Here is a 22,578-nt window from a genome sequence, read left to right as displayed (position 1 = left end):
GAACAACTTAATGGTGGTCTCTCTGCCCGTGGGAACCACTATATTGTGGCATACGCCTGCTGTGAACAACTTAATGGTGGTCTTTCTCCTTCGTGGGAACCACTACTTCACCCCAGCAATAAATTATACATGTGATGAACTCAACTGTGCCTTAGTCATATCATCCACAGCAAATTGACATCTTGAATGCCTTATTGTTAGTGTTACCATAGTCAGTTCTTTGATATTACAGTCCAATCACAACACCGTCTTTTACAAGTTTGGCATCCGAAACAACAGACATATCTTCATCATTGAGTGTTGTTATTTATTTACTCGTGGGCATGGATTTTAACTTATTGGAAAACGCCTGGAACCTATATGACTTTTTTCCCACATTGAGCTAAATTGTGATATAACTGAAATACAGCTGTACTAAGTGAAGTTATAGAGATTACTGCACGAGTGTCTGTTAGACCATTGATCTTACAACGAGTTGTTTCAAAACGTATCTAACGAGCGAAAGCGATGCATTTTGTCTATTCTCATGGTCACAGTAGCGCATACATGACCCCACTGTAATAAGTGACGTCATCCTATGCACTGCTTACTATTCATAAATAATGTGGCCCTACAGAAAGAGGTTTCCGCCATATCTGTTGATTATCAAAGCGATGATGATAATGGAAACTAGACAAAAACAAAGAACACGCTGGACGCCGAGTTAAAAGTTTGCACCTCAAATAAATTACCAAATATGTACAACAATGTTTACTCCCGTATGACATCACTACCGGTGACCGACTTTTACGAAATGGCGTGTTCACTGACAACAGTAAGCGGGATTTCCAGAGGAGGATTCTGACAATCTGCGTACTGTTATTTGTGTACCATGTTTTCCAATCCTTATGTAATAAATCGAAATAGACAGAAATGCAGATAACTACCGTCGTCGTTGTGCGTGATTTAGCGTCAGTCACACAGAACGGAAACTATTACGGTTTCTGTTGAATTTACCACATCATTGTAATGTATATATGTGTAATTCCACAATTAGTGCAACGATACTCCTCCCATAAATATTCTCAGACGCGTGATCGAGCCAATGTATGCAATAATTAGACGAAAGTAGCTCCAAAAATTCTGCACAGTGTAAAATCTGAATTTTGCTTTCCGAGCACAGTGTTCGTTTTCAAAAACTAATTTATTTCGCCTGATTTCATCTAGATAATTTGCATTGGTGACAAAGACCATTTGTCATTTGTTTCTAAAATGTATGAGGAATTCAGGGATGCATGTATAGCAGCTGAGTTTGAAATATATCTGATAGAATAGGCGTCTCATAAACGGCATTTTGTAAATACAATCCAATATGGCGGAACGTACACTTCGGCGTTCGTGTATGCGTATTTTCCAAAACATTCTAAACGATTCTGGGCTTATCAGCGACGTTGCAGAATTATCATTAGTGATTTGATACCCGTGATCACTAATTATAATATGCTATTTTTCCACTTTAATTATTCGAGTAAATATCCGATATTTAGATTTCTAAACACGCCGTGGATTGTGATTCGGCGAGATTTACGATGTACCTAATTTTCAGAAGTCACTTTCAGTAATTTTGCTTTGCCTAAAATGACAGTAAATAATAAACGTTTGATACCAGTTATCTCAAATGGGTTTTTCACCCTCAGGTTTGTAAGAAATACCTAGCTCACTCACTCACTCTGTCGATTGTGATTTGTAGAGGCAAGGCATCCGCAAGAACATCATTTGCAAATACAGAGATCAAAATTAAACATAACAATTATTATAGAAAATAAAAAAATATTTATTTCGCACCATAACACAGTTCTTTGTATAAATATATAAATAAATAGCGTGGATGTAACGAAGGCTGCTTTTTCGTAATTGTCCTAGTAGAAACCGACACCTGGAAGAACAAAAGGTACACAATTATATTCTGATAAACGGTACATTTTAAAAGCATCACACTACTTAATTTTCAAATATGTTAGTTTTGTTATTGTGTTGGCAAATTTTGAATTTGTTTATTCGTAAAGATTAAAATTGTTTAATGGGTCCCATCTACAGCCTAATTATACACTAGTTCGTGTGAGATACTATTTGTTTGTTGTTTAACGCTGTACTCAGTAATATTCCAGCTATATGACGACGGTTTGTAAATAATCGAGTCTGGACCTGACAATACAGTGATTGACATCAACCAAGTCAGCGAGCCTTACCACCCGATTCCGTTAGTTGCCTTTTACGACAAGCATGGGTTGCTGGAGACCAATTCTAACCCAGAATCTTCCCGGGACGTGAAATACTAGGGACAAAGAGAGTCATTACCCTAAAAATATCAAATGCGTAAATTTTCATTTCAAAATAAAATACACACCGTTTCCGATTCCAACTCCTCCATGAAATCCCCCCAAGCTGCCACCTTGTAGACCGCCCATAGTGCCTGCGTAGATGCCTCCTCCGATACTGCCTGCTTTGATACCGCCTGCATGTCCTGCATAGAGACCTCCATTTATGCTTCCTGTGTTATAACCGGCAACATTTCCAGGGTAGAGACCTCCTCCAATATTGCCTGCGTTTAAACCACCTACATTTCCTGCGTAGAGACCTCCATTCAACTGTCCAGCGTTTAAACCACCCACATTTCCTGCGTAGAGACCTCCATTTATCTTTCCTGCATTTAAACCACCCACATTTCCTGCGTAGAGACCTCCATTTATCTTTCCTGCATTTAAACCACCTACATTTCCTGCGTAGAGACCTCCATTCAACTGTCCAGCGTTGAAACCACCCACATTTCCTGGATGGAGACCGCCAAGATTGCCTCCATGCAATGTGCTGGTTTTGCCACTGTAATATCCGCCGACTTTGCCAGCTAACAGACCTCCATTGTAACCGGTGTGAAGTCCCTTGTGACCTCCGGTGTACACACCTAAAAGTCCAAACATTGGCAAATGTCCTCTGTAACCTCCTGTATATTTGCCGCCGCCAAACGTGCCCCCGTATAACCCGTTGTTAATACCACCAACTCCATAACCGGCGTTGTAAGGGAGTGCCAATCCATGACCACCAATCGCGTTGTAATTGTTGATAGGTTCAGCTGTAGCAGCGACAGCCAGACATATAATCATAGTGATGGTCTTCATTATGTAGAGGTCTGAAATGGAGTGGAAAGCATGAATTGTCAGATGCAGTACAAAGGTTGGATGCGAGTTACAAGAAGTTGCGGGGCATGGGGGACACTGTGGTCAGTGGCCTAGCAATTGCCATGCCAGGATACGCTGATCTTGTTGTGCAGAGTTGCGCCCCTTGCACACACCAGGAACATATGATCGTAGTGTCGAATCCCGGTTCACCCCGACTATGTTTCTGGGTTTGTGAGCACCATACCGCTTTCACCAAAAGTGGTAAACGTCAGAGACCTGCATTACTGGCTTTCCTCCCAAGTATAGCTGGAATACTTCTATATCACTACCCGATTATGAATCTAGGTATGTATCCGTCAGTTTCACTGGGAAGATGTCTTTGAAATGCATCCCATTTGACGGTCGACCCGTGAAGAGCGATGGTAGAATAGGTCTTCAGCAACCCATGCTTGCCGTAAGAGGCGACTATGCTTGTCGTAAGAGGCGACAAACGGAATCGGGGGTCAGGCTCGCTGACTTGGTTGATGCATGTCATCGTATCCCAATTGCGTGTATCGATGCTCAAGATGTCAATATCTGGATTGTCTGGTGCAAACTCGATTATTTATAGACCGCAGTCATATAACTTGAATATTGCTGAGTGTGGCGTTAAACAACAATAAAACAACTAACATTAGACGTTCACATCACATTTAGCTGACAAGACGTGTGATATCCCTGACAGACTGCCCAAAGGGTAGTTACACACAAGAGGTAGTGTGCTGATCCTATCGTAGGTTTGATTTATTGAGATAAACGTCAACTACATTTTTGGGGTTTGTTGTTTTACGCCGCACTCAGCAATATTCCAGCTATATGTCAACTACATATAGATCCTTACTGTAATGATACAATAGCATTAAGTCTAGTTGCCAGTACACCAATACTCCAATACAATTTTGAAACCCGCTTAAGCACGTATCAAATGTGATCATACACATGTATGGACGCATAGTTAAAAGGTGTAATACACTTACCAAGTGTGTGAAGATTCTTCAGGAATAGTCGATAGGTACAAAGATGATGTGACAACTGTGTGGTCTCTTTATAAATCCCCCTGAGACCAGCTGACCCGGTCCCTCCCTTAGCCCCGGGGTCGCCGCCCCACGGAATACGTCATCGATGACCATCGTGCTGCTGACACACTCAACATGTCATGTCAGCCTCGGGGCACGTGACGTACGTCGTCACAGCTCCGTCAAATACTTAGGAACACACACTGATACAAATGTGTCAAATATTGTGATTAAATCAATTACTTAATGTTAATGATAAGCTCGATCCTCCTGTCCACGAAAACGTGCTTGAAACCTATTTTATCTATCATTCTCCTATAGTAACACAGATATATGTATTTTTACACAACAAGAATGTTTGGCTCAAGTAATACAAAATGTTTCATCATTTTTTCTCAACATATCATTACTTTCTATTTCATCTTTATCTGTATTTAACAGAGACTTGCGGTGTATGTATGTATGTATGTGTGTATGTATGTATGTATGTATGTATGTATGTATGTATGTATGTATGTATGTATGTATGTATGTATGTATGTATGTATGTATGTATGTATGTATGTATGTATGTATGTATGTATGAATGCATGCATAGATAGATAGATAGATAGATAGATAGATAGATAGATAGATAGATTCTCTCATCACGTTAAGCACTATATGGCTACTCTGTGTGAAACCCAGTCTTTGTGGGCCCGCACTGATGCGGCTAGAACAGTGTTATTATTTTTCTCTTCAGATGTAATTCATCATCATTCTATATACACGTAGGATTTCCGTGTGAAATCATACGTGTCACAAGTCAAACAATAACATGCATGGCACTTGTAGATGACGTAAAGCCACGTTTGTGTATTTGGCGGTATGTGGTTTAATGTGTTGGTATGGACAGGGGCGATAACTGCTTGTGGGGTGTACGTGAAAAGCATGCGGTTTGGCGTGAAATTTAGAGGTGTGCATCTCTGTGAATGTTATAGTGAGGTACCACTGTAATCTATCCTATGATTCTGTCACGAAAATTGTAAGTAATACATTGCGTCTACATGCGTGATATCGTATATATCCGTTTACAGCCCGAAAGGCTTGTGTTCAGTATTGTTTCAGTTGTAACCCGCTATTCTGCTGTACTTAACAACGCCAGTCATGGGTGAACATATTGCCGTAGAAGATGCCGCACTGCTTGTGGGAGCTAACAGTTTAGTCTATCAAATAACGAAAAGACAGGAATGGAAATTATATTGCTTTTTCATTTATTACAACAAATGTCATACGACACACACGCACGATGTAAACAAAGGCTCAATCAACAAAAACTCAACCCCCAAACACAAGAATGGTAAATTCGTCCCATGCCCTGGATTACAAGCGATGGTGACCACGTAATCAGCCTCTAGCACAGACTGTACTGGAGACCGTTCTTCAAGTACGTTTTCAGTTCGTGAGCAGACGTCACAGTAGTAAATGTTTTGGAGGTCTGAGGAAATCTGGAGTTCTGGCCTCGGGGAACTCTGTGTACTCGCTGCCTAGCAACACTGTTTCTCTGAAATGTTGTGTCGAGCCGAGGTCGTTTGGCGGGAGATTCCTCGTGGCAGACGTTACCAGCAAATGACGACATGGAGAAGTCGAGGACATCCTGGAGCTTCTCTTTGAGTTGGCGGTTCCTCTCTTGGATGTCCTCATCTCTCTTCTTCATCAAGATCATCTTCTCCTGGATGCGACCCAGGCGATCTTGTAGGATCCTGGATCGGATGATGGTGTTCGAGTTGCTCATTACGGGTGACATGGGGGTGTTGATGACCGCCTGGGCTCGTTGTCGGAGTTGCCGGTTCTTCTCCACAAGCTCTTCATCCCTCTTCTTCAGTGGCCGACGCCTCTTATTTAGCAACTCCAGGCGATCCTGTAGATCCTTTGAACGGACAGTGGAGGTGGTGTTGAGAGTAGCAGCAATCTTCCTCTTCCGGCAACAATGGCAATCTGGGATGGAGGCTACATTATCCTCCAACCAGTTGAGCACCTTCCGAGCGGGAGTGGCAGCGGGTATCAATGCAGTGTTGATGGAATCCATTTTTTCGGAGGAAAGGTGAGCGATGCTAACGGGCTGGGCAGATGTGTGATCAGAACAAGCTGAATGAATGACTGAACTGAGTTCACACCTGGAATATATACCCGTCTCCTGGTTGTGAAAACACTGCTTAATTGAAACTGATTCGTGGTACATCATATTCATCTCGGCGGGAAGTCAGTCATTTCGGTATGTCGTCTGTAATCACAGCTCTATCTGGACTTCAAACGACGCGCGAGGCGGGTAATTGTTTTTACAACATTAAAACAAAGCCTAAATTGGCGGGAATGTGCTTCTTTGAAGTGATATACATGATGGCCATTGTGTTTATTTGTCCTGTGTGTGATTGCAATGGCTGATTGAACTTAAATCTATTCCGACACAAAAGAATTTGCAGTCAAGCATTGATTGAGAAAACAGGTGCACAACTGATAATAGCAAAATAGCCATCAACTGGATGGGTGAATAATATTATATTTATTATTAGACCAAGCATTTTCATTCTCTGATTTATTCTAAGTTTCTTTTGATTACTGGTCATTTATATCTTATATGGACATGTTTGACAACTATATATGCGTGACAGTGCTTGTGTAATGAACGTTTCTTAAACTGACTGATTAAGTAAATGTCATGAATATTTGGACATCACATCAATTGGAGCGGCTACCTTTGAACACTTAATCTTATATATTCCTAAGACCCATCCTGGCATGAAACCCAAATCGCACACACCAGTGCCAACATTAACCATTCTGGGAGAGGAAAGAAGGAGCCACAGAAATTCTTGGCTTCAATCTGCTCAGCGTATTCTCCCAAATGAAAAGAGTTCTTTTGTTCTCGGGTAATCCCATCCAGCTGGTCACTCTCACCATCTCACGGGCTTCCTCTTGTTGTTTCCATTGGGTTCTCAATCAGATGAGTGATGTGTTCAATGTATTCTATTGCTTCTTTGTTCATCAAATCTGATCCTGTGTATATATCCCAGTGCGCGAGTGTGTGTATAGACCCGGTCCACGAAAGTGGCTTCCCAGAATTGAACAATAAACTGCCAAGTGATCATGCTCCATGAAAATAGCTAAACTTCGAAATCCTCTGCACTGATATTATAGTTTAATCCATGTTCATGTTGGGCAATACTATTGTTTTATTACACGTTCATGATGTGTAATACTATAGTTTACGTCCACGTTCATATGCATGTTCGGCAATACTATAGTTTTATTCCACGTTCATGATATGGAATACTATTGTTTTAGTTCACGTTCATGTTTGACAGTACTATTGTTTAATTCCACGTTCATGATAAGTAAAACTATAGTTTTAGCCCACGTTCATGTTGGGCAATATTATAGTTTTATTCCACGTTCATGTTGGGCAATATTATAGTTTTATTCCACGTTCATCATGTGTAAAACTATAGTTTTATTCCACGTTCATGATGTGTAATACTATATTTTTATTCCTCGTTCATGTTGGGCAGTACTATTGTTTAATTCCACGTTCATGATGAGTAAAACTATAGTTTTAGTCCACGTTCATGTTGGGCAATATTGAAGTTTTATTCCACGTTTATCATGTGTAAAACTATAGTTTTAGTCCACGTTCATGTTGGGCAATATTATAGTTTTAGTCCACGTTCATGATCATCATTTGTAAAACTATAGTTTTAGTCCACGTTCATGTTCGGCAATACTATTATTTTATTCCACGTTCGTGATGTTTAATACTATAGTTTTGGTCCACGTTGTTATGCATGTTCGGCTATACTATAGTTTTATTCCCCGTTCATGATAAGTAAAACCATAGTATTATTCCACGTTCATGATAAGTAAAACCATAGTTTTAGTCCACGTTCATGTTGGGCAATACTATAATTTTAATCCAACTTCATGTTTGGTTAGGGGCGATCGGGTAGCCTAGTGGTTAAAGCGTTCGCTCGTCACGCCGAAGACACGGGGTCGATTCCCGACATGGGTACAATGTGTGAAGCCCATTTCTGGTGTCCCCCGCCGTGATATTGCTGGAATATTGCTAAAAGCGACGTATACCATACTCACTCATGTTTGGTTATACTATGTTTATCTCCAACTGACGCTGCTGCTGTATAGCTCAACATGTAAATAGCTCATTCACGAAATCAGCTCCAATGGAAGCGTTCGTGAAAAGTTCATATATTCACCTGGTTGCATGATATGATAGTTTAATCAATGTTGGGTAATAGTATAGTTTTAGTCCACGTTCACGTTAGGCAACACTATAGTTTTAATCCATGTTCATGTTGGGCAATATAACGGTTTTAATCAAAGTTAATGTCTTCGTATTCGATATATTGAATGGACATTACCTACTTTGTGTGTGATAATGATGTAAATGGTACAGTAAGTAAATCAGTAAGAGCTGTAACCACGGAATAATCGAACTGATGCGTTCGCATTTGTGAGCAGTGAGATGTCTTCAACTAAGTCTGAGGCGAGAATACAATTTCACAAAATCTTGTTCCGAGGTTTAGATCAAAACCTGGTCCTGGTTCCTTATTAGTTGACGTCAAATTCTGTATGTTCGCCATTTAAGTAGATGATTAAACTAAAATATAAATACAAAACACCTTGCATACGTTTTAATTGCTCAGGAAGGGCCCGATTTTTTACCATCTTAATTCACGTGTTATTTATTTGATCTTCTCCCTTAAAAATAATAATATTTCAATCAGGGGCCTATGATGAAATACGACGGTTACAAAAATATAACTGATTAACCTTGGTTAGAAAATCAAGGAAGTCACTTTGAATAAATACTCCTTAAAATAAAACTACCACCAACCCGCTCCTTCTAGCTGACCTATGGTACACTCACACATGGGTAAGTAAAACAGCTCTTGTAAGTCCAACGTTTGAAACTTAAATCAAGCGTGTATATATGGAACAATTTAACAATTACTGTACGGGATCGACTTTAGATTTTTTAACACTGACTGATTTTAAACGGGTTACGATGATTGTACACATATTGTTGTTAACAGATACTTGTATTGAAGCAAATACAATATGAAAAGAGGATGTACTCGACTTTACGCGAGCATCTCATGTTCAGCAACTGTTGGTGTGTCTCTGCATTCTGTTAACCAGGTGGTTCGGTTGTCATGGAACCGTATGACTTCCTCCTTTTTTCTTGATATTGAACTAGAAATAAAGGAGACCAGTGAGACAGCCTCATCTGTTTCATATTTAGATCTATGCGTAAAGATTCAGAGTGACAAAACAGTCTCCACAAGACTGTGTGACAAGAGGGATGACTTCAACTTTCCAAAAGTCAACTTTCCCTTCAGGTCGAGCAATATTCCAGCAGCTCCAGCCTTTGGTGTTTTCTATTTCGCAACTTTTGAGATACAATCGAGCATGCTCTTCCCACCAAGATTTCAAAGAGCGCCATACGACTCTTGCTCAGAAGTTGTTTGATCAAGGCCTCAGTAAAGCTTTCAAAATGTTTTATGGTAGACATGTGGAGGACATTTCCAAATTTGACGCATCAGTGACAACAAAGATGTCCGATGCAATTTTGTAATTGTCCCATTTTGAATTTTACAATATGTTCCCATGTTTGAGGTGAACAATTGACTTGCCTTTGCATGTGTTTGTGACGGATGCCATCGGTGGGTCAGGATACGCTCAGAGTCTCCTTTTCGCGAAACCTGGTATCATTAGAGATTTATATTGGATATGGAAAGGGTTTTGTCGCTTTGTTATCAAGAGTGACGCCATGTGGGTCTTACATATTTCTTTAAACAATTACCTCAAAATTATAATACTTGTTGTTTTTACTGTTCGATAAGCAGTATGCGTTTTCAGATTCACGGGTGTTATATGGTTATTCTAATTCTAATACTAAAAGCCCCCGAAAATTTCCGAGGATGTATCTCTCAATAACCAATTGAAAATATCCGAATACAATTATGCCGATAAACACAGAGTGCCTGTTATACTTCGCATAAAACAATGTTAATCGTTAGGGTCATTTGTAGAGTGCTTAGTCTCGCGGTTACAGTCCTGTCACTATCAGCAGCAAAGTTGGTATATTACAGAATATACAAGAATGAAGATCTTTGCACTTGTCCTCTGTTGTAGCAGTTGCTAAGCCTACAGGATGTCTCCTGTACGGCGAACACATGGCAGCGAATATGGCGGATACAGAGAATTGGGCTTTAAGAAAGGGCTGGACTTGGATGACTTGGTGGACTCCACGAACTATAGTGATTGAGGAAATAGCTATTCTCTGTCATCTATATAAAATAAGGGAGAGAGACAGACAGACAGACACAGAGAGAGACACAGAGAGAGACAGACAGAGACAGAGACAGAGAGATATTTTGAGTAACACCTAACTGGACCTGCACGACGGTTTACGAAACCGTTGCATTACCCGCCATGTTTGCTTTAAACATAAGAAATATATCCGTTGTCAGAATTTGATACAAGATTGCATAATGGGCATTTGGACGCTACTCTCAATATATCTGACTGTTATGTCGATCAGGAGTATACAAGACACGTCTTTGCTATCGCTCGAACCCCCAATTGGCCCAATAATCCCCCTTGTCAGCACCATACCGTTGTAAGAGAAGCAATCATCCACACCTATATGGGCTCACCCAAGTTGTAAACGTCTTCACCCTCCTTTGTGCTGTGCTCCCACTCTCACGCCGTGATATGACAGAAGTACTGTTCTGAAGCCAACTCACTAACTACTAATATAATGTGATTGGAATAGAAGTTTTAACTTGTTTCTTATTTATGTTTGAGCTGACGATGACACCAGTGATACTTACGTACCATATGATAATAGTCACACTATGGCTGAAATACTGTGAAAATTTAAAATTGTAACTCACGCCCTCACTCATCGTATGATAACAATAAACGAGATGAGGTTCTGAGTAGGAACCTAGGGCCCCAGCAACTTATGGTTATCGTAAGAGACAACTAAATGGATCGGTGGTCAGGCTCGGTGATTTTGTTGATTAAATGTCATCGTATCTCAGTTGTGTAGATCGATTCTCATTCAATCACTGAATACCCCATTATTTACAGATCGCCGTCGGGGGCACGGGTGGCCCAGTCGTCTAAGGCGCCGCGATTCGCTGTGCAGAGTTGCGTCCCTTGGGCACGCCAGAAACCTATGATTGTGGGTTCGAATCCCGGTTCGCCCCGATTATGTTTCTAGGTTTGTCAGCACCATACCCGTGCTCGTGGGTTTCACCGAAGTGGTAAACGTCTGAGACCTGCATCACTTCGGGCTTTCCTCCCACATTAAGCTGACACGCCGTGATATAACTGGAATACTGTTAAACCCAACTCACTCACTCACTCACTCACAGATCGCCGTCATATAGCAGGAATATTGAAACACCAAACAAACAAGAACATTATACGAATAACACCTAAGTGAAAAACTGTTGAAGATTATGTTTATTATGTAGTTGTTGATTCTCTATGTACACATGGATGTTCAGGAGTCGGGGAGGCAGAGCACCTTGTAGTAACCATAGCCTGAGAAGAGGTGCAAGTGTGTTGTATTCACCAAACACTCATTTTTAGAAAACACGCTTCTTTACAGATTTATTAAAATCAAATATCATATGAATACTCAAATCTTTGGATGCAAAATGCATACCTACATATGTACAGATAGACGTATATAGTATTTTTTAAGTATCAAGCAACAACTTCCGAGTTACTATGATGTCTGTGCACAAGCGTCAGTACACACCTTTTCCAAGTCATTTGAGCTCACACACAAAGATGACACACTGTGCTTGCACAGTTCTGTCTTCTGCTTGCACAGTTCTGTCTTCAACCTGCTCAGTTTTGTCTTCTGCTTGCTCAGTTCTGTCTTCTGCTTGCTCAGTTTTGTCTTCTGCTTGCTCAGTTCTGTCTTCTGCTTGCACAGGTCTGTCTTCTGCTTGCTCAGTTCTGTCTTCTGCTTGCTCAGTTCTGTCTTCTGCTTGCTCAGTTCTGTCTTCTGCTTGCTCGGTTCTGTCTTCTGCTTGCTCAGTTCTGTCTTCTGCTTGCTCAGTTCTGTCTTCTGCTTGCACAGTTCTGTCTTCAACCTGCTCAGTCCTGTCTTCTGCTTGCTCAGTTCTGTCTTCTGCTTGCTCAGTTTTGTCTTCTGCTTGCTCAGTTCTGTCTTCTGCTTGCACAGTTCTGTCTTCTGCTTGCTCAGTTTTGTCTTCTGCTTGCTCAGTTCTGTCTTCTGCTTGCACAGGTCTGTCTTCTGCTTGCTCAGTTCTGTCTTCTGCTTGCTCAGTTCTGTCTTCTGCTTGCTCAGTTCTGTCTTCTGCTTGCACAGTTCTGTCTTCAACCTGCTCAGTCCTGTCTTCTGCTTGCTCAGTTCTGTCTTCTGCTTGCTCAGTTTTGTCTTCTGCTTGCTCAGTTCTGTCTTCTGCTTGCACAGTTCTGTCTTCTGCTTGCTCAGTTTTGTCTTCTGCTTGCTCAGTTCTGTCTTCTGCTTGCACAGGTCTGTCTTCTGCTTGCTCAGTTCTGTCTTCTGCTTGCTCAGTTCTGTCTTCTGCTTGCTCAGTTCTGTCTTCTGCTTGCACAGTTCTGTCTTCAACCTGCTCAGTCCTGTCTTCTGCTTGCTCAGTTCTGTCTTCTGCCTGCTCATTTCTCTCTTCTGTTTGCTCAGTTCTCTCTTCTGCTTGATTGAAGTATGTGTATACCAACTCACTGTGCACCAGCGGAAGATTACTGTCACACTGCTACCACAATATCATGTGGATGGTTTTTTTCGACTTTCATTTCTCACAGAATTATCAAACTATATACTTACATACCAAGCACACATGGTATATAGAATTTTGTACATATAGTATTATTAATTATTTTTATTATTAGTCGCCAACAACTGAAACTTTAAAACACTTTTAGAGAACTGGCTGATTCACCGACAAGGGGTGCAAAACCAACGTCAAGCTGACATGAGTCTTTAAAGAGGAATAAATCTAACGAGTTTGCCATGCCACTAAGAATTACATTTCGTATTTCGCTATATCAAACATGAGCTGGTCTTCTTGTGCATTCGGGCGGTCGGGTAGCCTAGTGGTTAAAGCGTTCGCTCGTCACGCCGAAGACCCGGGTTCGATTCCCGACATCGCTACAATGTGTGAAGCCCATTTCTGGTGTCCCCCGCCGTGATATTGCTGGAATATTGCTAAAAGCGGCGTAAAACCATACTCACTCACTCACTCACTTTTTGTGCATTCAGGCCTGCTTGTGAATTTATTTGCAGTTTGTCGAGGTCTTTTGAGCATGAATTTTACTTTATGAAACGGCCTGTAAATCATTTCTTTTGTATGATAAAGCTCCCAATGAAAGTAGAATTAGAAGATGTGAAGAGTCTTTATCATATACTACTCAACGTTTAATAGGGGTAATCAAATATGTCATATCCCTGTCAAACTTGGAGTAGTATATCACAGTCAGTGGATAGTGATATTCACAATATTGCATTCCAAGGTGTAATAAATACAGTATTACATGAACATATTGGGAATTGATTCACGTAGTTTCTAATGTGTCTAGATTTAATCCGCCTTCTTTACAATTAGTTCATATGACTATAATGTTTCATTCATATTCGTTCGATGCTTTTATATGATTTAATTGTATGTTTAGTTTAAATGTAAACTTTGCATGTAATGAAATAATTTCGTAATTAACCAAGAAATGTATCAGCCATCAATCATCCAATTAGTTGAAGACAGTTAGGGTCACGCCACTGCAACTGATCATTGCTGAAACCATCGCCCCGGGAACTGACATGTGAAATGACATGTGAAGTGACACGTCCCGATACATGCTTACGCACAATCATCTGCAACCAATCACCTCCCACCAACACTTCCTACACCAGTGGAGTGACTGCTGGGTCAAGCTATACCGGGATCTACAAGAGTATTCACATTAGTCGTGAATGTATTAACATAGTCACCTTTTACGGCAAGCATGGGTTGCTGAAGATCTATTCTACCCCGGATCGACATAGACAGTGTAGGTATTGACATAGACAGAGGGTGTATTAACATAGACAGTGTAGGTATTAACATATACAGTGTAGGTATTGACATAGACAGTGTATGCATTAACATAGTGTAGGAATTGACACCGACAGTGTAGGTATTAACATAGACAGTGTAGGTATTAACATATACAGTGTAGCTATTGACATAGACAGTGTATGCATTAACATAGTGTAGGTATTGACACCGACAGTGTAGGTATTAACATAGACAGTGTAGGTATTAACATATACAGTGTAGGTATTGACATAGACAGTGTATGCATTAACATAGTGTAGGTATTGACACCGACAGTGTAGGTATTAACATAGACAGTGTAGGTATTAACATATACAGTGTAGGTATTGACATAGACAGTGTATGCATTAACATAGTGTAGGTATTGATATCGACAGTGTAGGTATTGACTGAATTTGTATTAACATAGTATGTGTATTGATATCGACAGTGTAGGTATTGACATATACAGTGTATGTATTGACAAAGACAGTATATGTATTAACATAATGTAGGTATTGATATTGATAGTGTATGCATTGACAGTATATGTCTTAAGATAGTGTAGGTATTGACATAGACAGTGTAGGTATTAACATATACAGTGTATCGATTGACAAAGACAGTATATGTATTAACATAGTGTAGGTATTGATATAGACAGTATAGGTATTGACAAAGACAGTGTAGGTATTGACATAGACAGTGTAGGTATTAACATTGTGTAGGTATTGACATAGACAGTATAGGTATTGACAAAGACGGTGTAGGTATTGACATAGTGTATGTATTGACATAGACAGTGTAGGTATTGACATGGTGTATGTATTGACATAGACAGAGTAGGTATTGACATAGTGTATGTATTGACATAGACAGTGTAGTTATTGACAGTATAGGTATTAACATAGTGTAGGTATTGATATCGACAGTGTAGGTATTGACAGTATAAGTATTAACTTAGTGTAGGTATTGACATAGACAGTATAGGTATTGACATAGACATTGTAGGTATTACCATAGTATAGGTATTGACATAGACATTGTAGGTATTAACATAGTGTAGGTATTGATATCGACAGTGTAGGTATTGACAGTATATGTATTAACATAGTGTATGTATTGACATAGACAGTGTAGGTATTGACATAGTGTATGTATTGACATAGTGTAGGTATTGATATAGTGTATGTATTGACATAGACAGTGTAGGTATTGACATAGTGTATGTATTGACATAGTGTAGGTATTGACATAGTGTAGGTATTGACATAGACAGTGTAGGTATTGACATAGTGTAGGTATTGACATAGACAGTGTAGGTATTGACATAGACAGTGTAGGTATTGACATAGACAGTGTGTGTATTGACATAGACAGTGTAGAGTTCTATACACACCTATATGCCAAACGTGTAGACATAAAGTTAAATGCAGTAGTAGCCATAGTAAAAAACCCGTGGTCGTGCACTGCAGGCAATTTACTGCACACATAATTATGTTCAAACACTAAGAATACATTTACTAGCATGCTCGCTTGTCTCACTGCCACTTTATGTCATCTTATTTATATGTAATCTATAATTATCTGCATCGAATCAGTAGCTGATGCTTACCTACCCATCCCATGCTTGCATGTTCTGCTGCAAATACTTAACGATAATCAGTAAGCCTACACATGCGCGGGTTGAGAAAACAACGGTTTCCGAGGCATCAATGTATGTGTATATGATTGATTACATTTGGATTGAGTTCGGTTCCAAAGTAGCAAATTGTTAGAAGAGGAGTGCCATCAACCGCCTTTAGCGCATCTCTTGATACCAAGAGTTACTCCCCTTACATCACGTTGAACAGGCTCGCGTCATGATTTACCACCATACTCTACACAGTGTCCCTCTTGTGTAATTGCAAAAATCATGCATCTTATGTTTTGTGAAGATGATAATATGATAAAATAGCCGAGTATAATATCCCTACAGTATACACGGGGACAATCAAGCAGAAGTGAGGTAGCATGGCGGGAAAGTGTTGACTGGTCACAATGGAGACCTTGGTTCGATTCCACACATGGTAAAGCGTGGTCCAACGCCGTGACAATGTAGGTTCCAGTGGCCACCTATGTGGCGACCTCAACCTTTATTTACATAATAATGTCATAATACCTCGTGCTCGTGTTATCGACCACTTATTGGTCTGACCTAGAGTCAATGATTCCAAGGCAGCTGAATTGAGTTCGGTGTAAACTTCAACTAGTGGTCAAATGTGTTGAATGCATGATACAGCATGAGTTGATCCTACAAAAACCGCAAAGTATGATTTGAACGTTCAAGGCACTGCTATTCGTTGTGCAGTGCTGCGACCTTTGGGCGTTCTTGAAACCTATGTTTGTGGGTTCGAATCCCGCTTCGCCCCCATTATCTTTCTAGGTTTGTCAAAACCAAACCGTGCTCGTGGGTGTTAATAAGCTGGTAAACGTCCTGCGTCACTTCGGTCTTTCCTCCCACATCAAGCTGATACACTGAAATGTTCTGTAAAGGTCTTAAACCAAAGTCATTCATATACTGAAGGTTCATTCAAAACACGACCAGTACTGATATAGTGGCCACATGTTTTCTTGTAAATTAGTGTATGTGCGTGCGTGCGTCCTGACTAATACCGTACAGCTCTCTGAGTTCCGATGCCGCAATTTAACATGAATTCCCCACTCAGACACAGTATACTGACTCCGAGACGACCAGCCCCTGTCTCCCTTGAATACCGAGCGCCAGGCAGGGTTATGGTGGTTTGGTATGACGCGGCCGGGAATCGAACCACCGACCTTCCGCTCTCCGAGAAGACGCTCTATCCACTGGACCACGGACATGGTCCAGTATGAAAGCAAACCATCGACAACGTACATGCAGTTTTGATCAATACATTTTTATTTGTCAGGATATAAAAATATGGCTGTACATACAAATATGGACAAAGGTCGAGAGAAGAAGGTCACGTATCTCTCAGTAGTAACCGTAACCTGTAACAAATATGGGACACAATATTAAAGTTCACTTCAAATTGTCAAAGTATATTATTTTGAAGAACATATGTTTTGTTTAAGTCCTAAAATAATCCTTCTTCTGACGTCCATATATCAAACCGATCAGCTCAGACGTAAGTAACCTACTTAATGGCATCTACTGCCTTTTAAAGAGGAACTAGTTTCATTCAAGTCCCATTTGTTTTCCTTCTAACTCAGATGTAATTATGTATATAACACATTTACCTATATGCATAGTGAATGAATGGGTTTGGTTTTACGCTACTTTGAAGTGCACTTCAGTTTCTTATGTGTGAGGAAAACCCAAAGAAAACCCGACGTGATGCAGGTCTAAGACGTTTGTCGAAACTCTTGAGCCCAAGTGTAGTGCTGACAAATCTAGAAGCATGATCGGGACGAATCTTGGATCCCACGATCATAGGTTTCTGGCGCGCTTGTGTGTTTTACCAAAGTGCTGCACGACCTGCCTACATCTGCCTTTGAGCTTTCCTCACACATTAACATGACACACCGTGATAAAAACTGACACACTGTTTAGAGAGGCGTTAAACCCAACTCGCTGCCTACTCCTCTCTTTAAAGTGCAGATATTGAGTCAGAATACACTAAGCTAGGCTGCTTGTCTACTGGTTTACAGACAATGACCACTTTCTGGTACAAGCAGTGTAAGACATTTAAATGTCATCTCTACCCTTCCAACTTCAAGAAAAAATATGCATAATTTCTTTTGTTGGTGACACTTTATTCTTTGTTTGTTTGTAGTTTAACGTCGCCCTCAGCAATAGCTCAGCTGTATGACGGCGGTCTGTAAATAATCGAGTCTGGACCAGACAATCCAGTGACTGACATCACGAGCATAGATCCACCCAATTGGGATCGATGACATGCATAAACCATGTCAGCGAGCCTGACTACCCGATCCCATTAGTCGCCTCTTACGACAAGCATAGTTTTATGGCAAGCATGGGTTGCTGAAGATCTATTTTATTCTAAATTCCCGAGTCTAAATTATGCAGAGCTACTACTTCCCTGATAAATTGCATACATAAAAATGATTACGCACCTTTTCCAAGACCGAGTCCGACTCCTCCGTGCAGACCGCCGAGCTTTCCTCCCAGGTGTCCTCCGTACATACCGCCGTATTTGCCTCCGTACAGACCTCCGTACAGACCGCCGTATTTGCCTCCGTTTAGACCTCCGTACATACCGCCGTATTTGCCGCCGTACAGACCTCCGTAGAGACCACCCATGCCGTACAGACCACCGGCGCCGTACAGACCGCCGTACAGACCACCGGCGCCGTACAGACCTCCCATGCCGTATCCGTGATGACCGGAATAAGGAATACCAACGCCTTTACCGTACAATCCGTAGCTTATCGGTTCGGCAATTGCGGCGGCGGCCAGGCAGAAAACAAGGGCGATAACCTTCATCATTTTGTGTGGATCTGTGGCAAATTGAAACGCAGTTGTAGCTAATATTTATAGTAAAAATATTTTTCGATAGTATGATCTTTGGCAATTTTCCGGAATACCATTGATACATATACACGAATCCCATAGGTTAACCTTAAGTATCCATTATTTCATCAACTGTTTCAGTAGAAATAAGTACGAATTATCTCAAGACAGCATTGCCGATGCTATTCACCTGCTCTTTAAAATAAGGGGCCGAGAAATTGAAAGAAGATAATTTTGCCAAAGGTGTTACAAAATAAATAATTGTTCGCAAGATATGCTGGATGTTCTGAAGAAAACATTTCTTTTTTCGGCTGCTCCTTTTAGAATTTATTATTGCCTTGAAGCATTGAATGCAAGAATACACACCACACACATACCGCACACACCACACACATATACACATAAATATACACACACACCGCATACACAACACACACATACACATAAACATACACACACGCCACATACACCACACGAATATACACATAAACATACAGACACACCACACACACACCGCATACATCACACACACATATACACACCGCATACATCACACACCACATGAATGTGATATAAACTGAGGGGCAAAAGAAGTATACCGAGTTTGTCCCTTATTTAATTGAAATTTGGAAGAAATGTTGTTGATATGATTTTGTCTATTTAACCATCACTCATTCCTGCAACAGTTGTTAAAATGTAATCTATGGCTGGGTAATTTTGTGAAGCAATAAACTGGTTGAATGAAGACAGGGGAAAGACAGGAATTTGCAACCACATGACCACGTTTGAAATGTTCTAAATTATTGCCGAAAAAAGTAAGTTTATTGATCTTGAAAGATAAAATATCTAATATACCCATCAGCAGCTGTGTATTATACGTATTTTGTATTTAATTTTTAAAAGTTTTAAATCAACTTATATTTTTTTTTAGTTCTGACTAAGCGCCAGTACAGGTCATCTTTGGATATAATATCGCTAACTTCAGATATTTTCAATGGAAAATCAAGCATATGATAAAATCAGTTTCTTTTTATCCTCAGTTCATATAACATAAACTAATAATATAAAAATATATTTGTTGCATCTAGCAAATTGTAACTGACACTGATTGCTTCACTGACGAAACGTATAAATCATGGGAGTCGACGACATCAAAAACACATATTGATGTTTATCGAGCCACACAGCATATGCAATACTTACTGTGATATCGACAAGTTGGATGTCGCAGGGTGAGGATGCGGGAAGGAAGAGCCGGGTGGGTTGGACGTATTTATACCTATCACTACACGGGGGGCGCCCCACTTCCTGCTCCCCCTCCCTACCCCGGGGTCCAACCAAACACGTGCTGCATGACACAGCACAGCATCGGCAGGATGTACGTGATCGCTGGCGGCAATACTACACTAGAGAAGGATTGGTCATCACCGACATGCTTCATTGGTGCTGAGAGTCATCATCTGTCATGTCATTTTTTCTAAAAGAAGTAGCATCATTTCTCAGAATGTGTTATCACTCAACGGTTTAAATGAATTTGAAAAGGATTTTTTTTCATCCAGGCGGTTTCATATTAATGTTAGTTGTTAGGTGAAGTATTTCATTCCGCGACGATGAACGAGACAATCGGTCAGGTTGATGTGGCATGGTTTGGTGATAATGTAAAGACATTATTCATCGCCCCATTCTGTATCTGTTCAGAATGTGTTCCCAATACCCCTGACATGTCTCCGAGTGTTGATTCCGGGACTTATTAGATCACCAGTAAGCTTATTGCAAGAACAGACCAATATCGGAAGTAGTAGTTACAATATTTGATAACATGGCAGTCTTTGAATTGTGTACTGGAATGGTGTACTGACCAGATGGATCGTTGTTTATACTGTCCAACTTTTTTGCAGACCGCCTTGAGATAGCTGTGGTGCAATCTTCATTCGCTCATTTCACTGCGCATGTGACGACTGCGATTCGGATTATCAAATGGCTGTGTGAAGTTTCGGGGTCACCGTTCTTAGTCACCGGGAGAATAGTAGGATAAAGCCACGATGATTGTGGGGTAGCCTTGTTGTTAAAGTGTACACAATAATTAATTAATTGATTAATTGCGCAGAAGGCCTGTGTTCGATTCCCCTAAAGGACACTCTTTCCGAAGCAATTTATTGTTGTTCTCCCGCCGTCATGTTCCTGAAACGGGTCTAAAAGCGGCGTAAAACCACATTACTTCCACACGTTTCCACGAGGACAAATCCTTCATTTTAACGCTCTTGTCTATTTCCTTCATACACCAAACTGTATGTATGTTGTAGCAGGTGGTACCAACTTGATATAAGAGTTCATAAATCAACAAGAAAGTGACGTATTTATCTATTGGCATTGTAGAGAAGTGTTCGCGTCCAAGGCCTACATAGGTCGCTACAACATTAAACAGCACCGTGTACTCTAGTTGGCAGCCATGTGAGTTGAACTCAGTGGTGAATGTTGTCCGTCCGGGCATGGTCAAGTGCGTGGTCATGTCATGGTCAATAAAAGACCCGAACCGGCAGTCGATGGACGGTATTCTTGTGTGCAGTGGATTACTTCCCAGTGTTTAACGGATGCCACTTTTAAAACAAGTGAGGGGCAATTCTGATATGTGTGTAACAAATACATACTTTTGACATACATGGTGCCCACTCTGCCATATGTCCATGGTAAAGTCTGGTTCTTACGGCGCTTCAACCGTGCCAGACACCAGATACATTGGCACGTGTAATGAAAGTGTCTTTGTGAACAAGCTTATTGCAGTAATTGTGATGTTCAACACGATTCAGTATTACCTCTGAGTTAACTATTCATAACGACACCCCACATGGGCACAGTATGTCAAGCCATTACAGGAGTCACTCGCGGTCTAAACTCACATCGCACACCTAATGCTAACCGTCATACAGCTGAAATAATGTTGCAAAACCACATTCACACATGTTAATAACACATGAAGGAATACTGCGTTACCTATTCCTGTAATGACATATATAATATTAGATTATATGTAAATAAAGTACAATCTATTTTAATAACGTGCATATTAATAATGGGCCAAAATCATGCCCTGAAGAGTGCTCAAAGCGCTGCATAATTACCCTGGCTAACGGATCAGTGTGCACTCGATTGTATGCCTGTACAAGTATCTTTGCAGAAAGAAGAAGGTATCGCAAGCTTTGCTTGTTTTTATAATTGACAACTGTGTAACCCCTTCTTACCAAAGGGGAACATTTACCAAATACTGTTGACACACGGTCTGAGTACAAATGAAATGTACGAAATATATCAATACTACTCAGTAGAACACAATTATTCAATCAGTTATTGTATTCATTCTGTAACATTATGGAATGAATTGCCCCCATGAATTAGAGAGTCCAGTACTCTAAGCTCTTTTAACAGCAAAATCAAAATACAAACTAAATGTGCACCTTCTTATTTTATCTGTTTTTTAAGGAATTACAATATATTGCTTACAAACTTACACTACTCATGCTCTCAGGATAAATATAACTTATTAAGAATTGATTTAATAGACAGCCCTGTCTCTGAAGTTCCCCGTGTGAAAACGTTAATCACTGCCTAATAGCATGTCCATTTTATCAAGACATAATGTTTAATAGCATAATTGAAATGTGTAAAAGCAGGCTAGTCCTGATATGTTATTATTATTAAATGGGAGCTATCATCTCAGCTACAACGAAAATGTCCAGTTG

General features: G+C 40.4%; 2 protein-coding genes across 2 annotated transcripts; both read right to left on the bottom strand.

The window, feature by feature from the left end:
* Nucleotides 1–1,795: 1,795 nt before the first annotated feature.
* Nucleotides 1,796–4,245, bottom strand: LOC124147045 (acanthoscurrin-1-like). Its single transcript, XM_046517647.2, has 3 exons — nucleotides 4,172–4,245; nucleotides 2,387–3,166; nucleotides 1,796–1,915 (listed from the first exon to the last, which is right to left on the bottom strand). The coding sequence occupies exons 2-3, from the start codon at nucleotides 3,153–3,155 to the stop codon at nucleotides 1,899–1,901; spliced, it is 786 nt and encodes a 261-aa protein (XP_046373603.1). The 5' UTR covers nucleotides 3,156–3,166; nucleotides 4,172–4,245; the 3' UTR covers nucleotides 1,796–1,898.
* Nucleotides 4,246–17,251: 13,006 nt separating this feature from the next.
* On the bottom strand, nucleotides 17,252–20,078 carry LOC124147046 (acanthoscurrin-1-like). The gene is made up of 3 exons (XM_046517648.2): nucleotides 20,045–20,078; nucleotides 18,445–18,828; nucleotides 17,252–17,358 (listed from the first exon to the last, which is right to left on the bottom strand). Exons 2-3 carry the CDS (start codon nucleotides 18,815–18,817, stop codon nucleotides 17,342–17,344), a joined length of 390 nt encoding a protein of 129 aa, XP_046373604.2. The 5' UTR covers nucleotides 18,818–18,828; nucleotides 20,045–20,078; the 3' UTR covers nucleotides 17,252–17,341.
* Nucleotides 20,079–22,578: the final 2,500 nt, after the last annotated feature.

Source organism: Haliotis rufescens, unplaced genomic scaffold (assembly GCF_023055435.1).
Source record: "Haliotis rufescens isolate VD_foot unplaced genomic scaffold, xgHalRufe1.0.p SCAF_1, whole genome shotgun sequence".
Taxonomy (NCBI): domain Eukaryota; kingdom Metazoa; phylum Mollusca; class Gastropoda; order Lepetellida; family Haliotidae; genus Haliotis; species Haliotis rufescens.
This window is presented reverse-complemented; position numbering and strand designations above follow the sequence as displayed.

Bases quoted from the DNA above. Each gene is read 5' to 3' on its own strand.
- LOC124147045 (XM_046517647.2), bottom strand. From the start codon at position 3,155: ATGAAGACCATCACTATGATTATATGTCTGGCTGTCGCTGCTACAGCT.
- LOC124147046 (XM_046517648.2), bottom strand. From the start codon at position 18,817: ATGATGAAGGTTATCGCCCTTGTTTTCTGCCTGGCCGCCGCCGCAATT.